This window comes from Austrofundulus limnaeus, unplaced genomic scaffold (assembly GCF_001266775.1).
Source record: "Austrofundulus limnaeus strain Quisiro unplaced genomic scaffold, Austrofundulus_limnaeus-1.0 Scaffold10, whole genome shotgun sequence".
NCBI lineage: Eukaryota > Metazoa > Chordata > Actinopteri > Cyprinodontiformes > Rivulidae > Austrofundulus > Austrofundulus limnaeus.
In genome coordinates, this window is record NW_013952412.1 from 3,499,133 (window position 1) to 3,501,565 (window position 2,433).

Below are 2,433 nucleotides of genomic sequence, written 5' to 3' on the forward strand. Positions count from 1 at the left end.
ACACACACACACACACACACACACACACACACACACACACACACACACACACACACACCCCTTAACACAGCAAATGAAGGATTTTAAATGTCAGCCACATCAGACTGTATTTTTCCCCATTTTGTGCTGTTACTTGTTTACATCTTAGCATATAAATATATTTTTGCATGTGCCAGTGAGAGGACGTGTGTGTTAGGTTTCTGTTCAATGTGATCCATTTTTACCATAAGTCAAAAAATGAAGTGGAATCTCTGCTGCTGGCAAATTTATTCAATAAACTGCACAGTTCAATACTTAGTTAAATATGTGATTAATGTKGAACAGCATGTCGGGTTTGTCTCAGTGTTTATATTGAACTTTTGGTTGCTACTTTATATAGGATAAAAAGAAATAAAGTTTGCACTGTTTTCAAGAGCTAGGTTTAAGTAGTTTTATAGTATTCCTTTTAATGAATCTTATTTTATTTATCTTTTTTAATTTAACCTTTATTTCACCAGGCAAAACATTAAGAACAGTTTATTATTTATCTTATCTTATTTAATAATCTCATCATCTTCATGGATGCATACTGTATGTGTGTATTTGTTACAGGAGAGACATTACCACTAGCAACTTCCAATCAGATCATGCTTCGGTTCAGTGCTAAGAGTGGCCAATCAGCTAAAGGCTTTCATTTTGTCTATCAAGGTAAYGTACACCAAACTTGCTGATGTATTGCTCTTTATTTCACATACTTTGGYGTACACACAAAGGTTCATACTCAAATAAAGACAAGTGTGAACATGTCTGCTGTGCAGTTTCATTTTTTTCTTTTTTCTCCTGCTTCTCATAATAATAATAATTTCATTACTTTCATGGCTGCAGCTGTGCCTCGGACCAGCGACAGTCAGTGCAGTTCAGTGCCAGAACCTCGGTATGGCAGACGGATTGGTTCAGAGTTCTCAGCGGGCTCCGTTGTTCGTTTTGAGTGCAGTCCAGGCTATTTGTTGAAAGGATCCAGTGCGATTCAATGCCAGGCCATACCAGGTGCCCTGGCACAGTGGAATGCAACAACACCAACCTGTATAGGTACGGCAGACAAACATGRAGAAAAGAATAAATAAATGAAGAATAAATGCAGGTCTACAATAAAGTGGCAAATGATTTTTACAGCAAGATTCGGTCTGCAAATGGCTCATTTATAAAAATGTTAAAAACTTTTTCACAGTTGAATCATAGCATAATATACTGATTCACAAACCAAGAGTGTTAGTGGACTGCTGTCTGGTTGTAAAACCTTTTGWGTAGCCTGGTTGGTTAGAAGGGTGCCATATGCATTCTAGTTAATCCTAAATAGGCATACACTGTTACTCCAGGCTTTATTTAACTTTGTCCTACTTYTTAATGAGTTGATGTAAAAAGAAATTACCGTAAAAAAATAACACAGTTTTGTGTTTTTACTATTTTAGCTTTTGGCATTATATAAACACATCAAATTAACACTGAGATAATCTGTAAAACACCACACTCAGGTTTACATTTCCTTGTTTTGTGTATTAGACTGCCTAGGTTAATTTCAWTTTGCTCAGAATTTCAGTCATCAGTGCTGTCCACACAAACCCCAAGCACAAACGTAACCAGGAAAATAAAAATAACCTTAAGCAATCAGACTTCCTGGGTAATCGTTCTGTGATAAGTGATTGGAGTTTCAGAGTTTTGATGTTTTTTTTCCAACAACAATTATTATTTGCTSGCATGAAATTTCCTACTGCTGAAAGCTAGCATTTTGCTAACAACTTWGACTGTCACATCAATTTGTACCGCAAATAGCATTTGTTCTCTGTAGTTCCCTGAAGAGGTGAAATGAACACCATATTGTTTGTCTCTGGGCTCTCTAGGCTAAATTCTGACATCCGGTCCTAACTGCTAGCAATTTAGTTAATACATTATTCTTGGAAATTTATATTTGATGTCTTCGTTCTAGTTCCCTGCAGTGGCAATTTGACTGAACGTCGTGGTACGATATTGTCTCCTGGCTACCCTGAACCTTACCCAAATGCTCTAAACTGTCTGTGGAGGATTCATGTCAGTGAAGGGGCTGGAATACAGGTACACAGTTGTATACACATGTGTACAGTTAGCTGTATTGTGTTAATGTGCATATACTGACAATGAACAAAGCTTTTGAACTTGAAAGCTTCATTGCTGAATTGGGTTTATTTGCTTCTTTATTGTTCAGATCCAAGTCATGACATTTGCAACTGAACACAACTGGGACTCTCTAGAGATTTATGATGGAGGAGACATGACAGCTCCAAAACTTGGATCCTTCTCTGGTAAGACATGCCCAGGCATTTCTAGAGACACATGCATGGATAGCGCGCGCACACACACACACACACACACACACACACACACACACACACACACACACACACACACACACACACACAC

General features: G+C 37.7%; 1 protein-coding gene across 1 annotated transcript in view; it reads left to right on the forward strand.

The window, feature by feature from the left end:
* LOC106513169 (CUB and sushi domain-containing protein 1) overlaps positions 1-2,433 on the forward strand; it is a gene marked incomplete in the record, with an annotated part of 415,244 nt that overhangs the window by 345,839 nt on the left and 66,972 nt on the right. Inside the window, 4 exon segments of the mRNA XM_014001862.1 lie at positions 592-687; positions 865-1,068; positions 1,964-2,088; positions 2,219-2,315. Of these exon segments, the coding sequence (XP_013857316.1) occupies positions 592-687; positions 865-1,068; positions 1,964-2,088; positions 2,219-2,315 (522 nt within the window).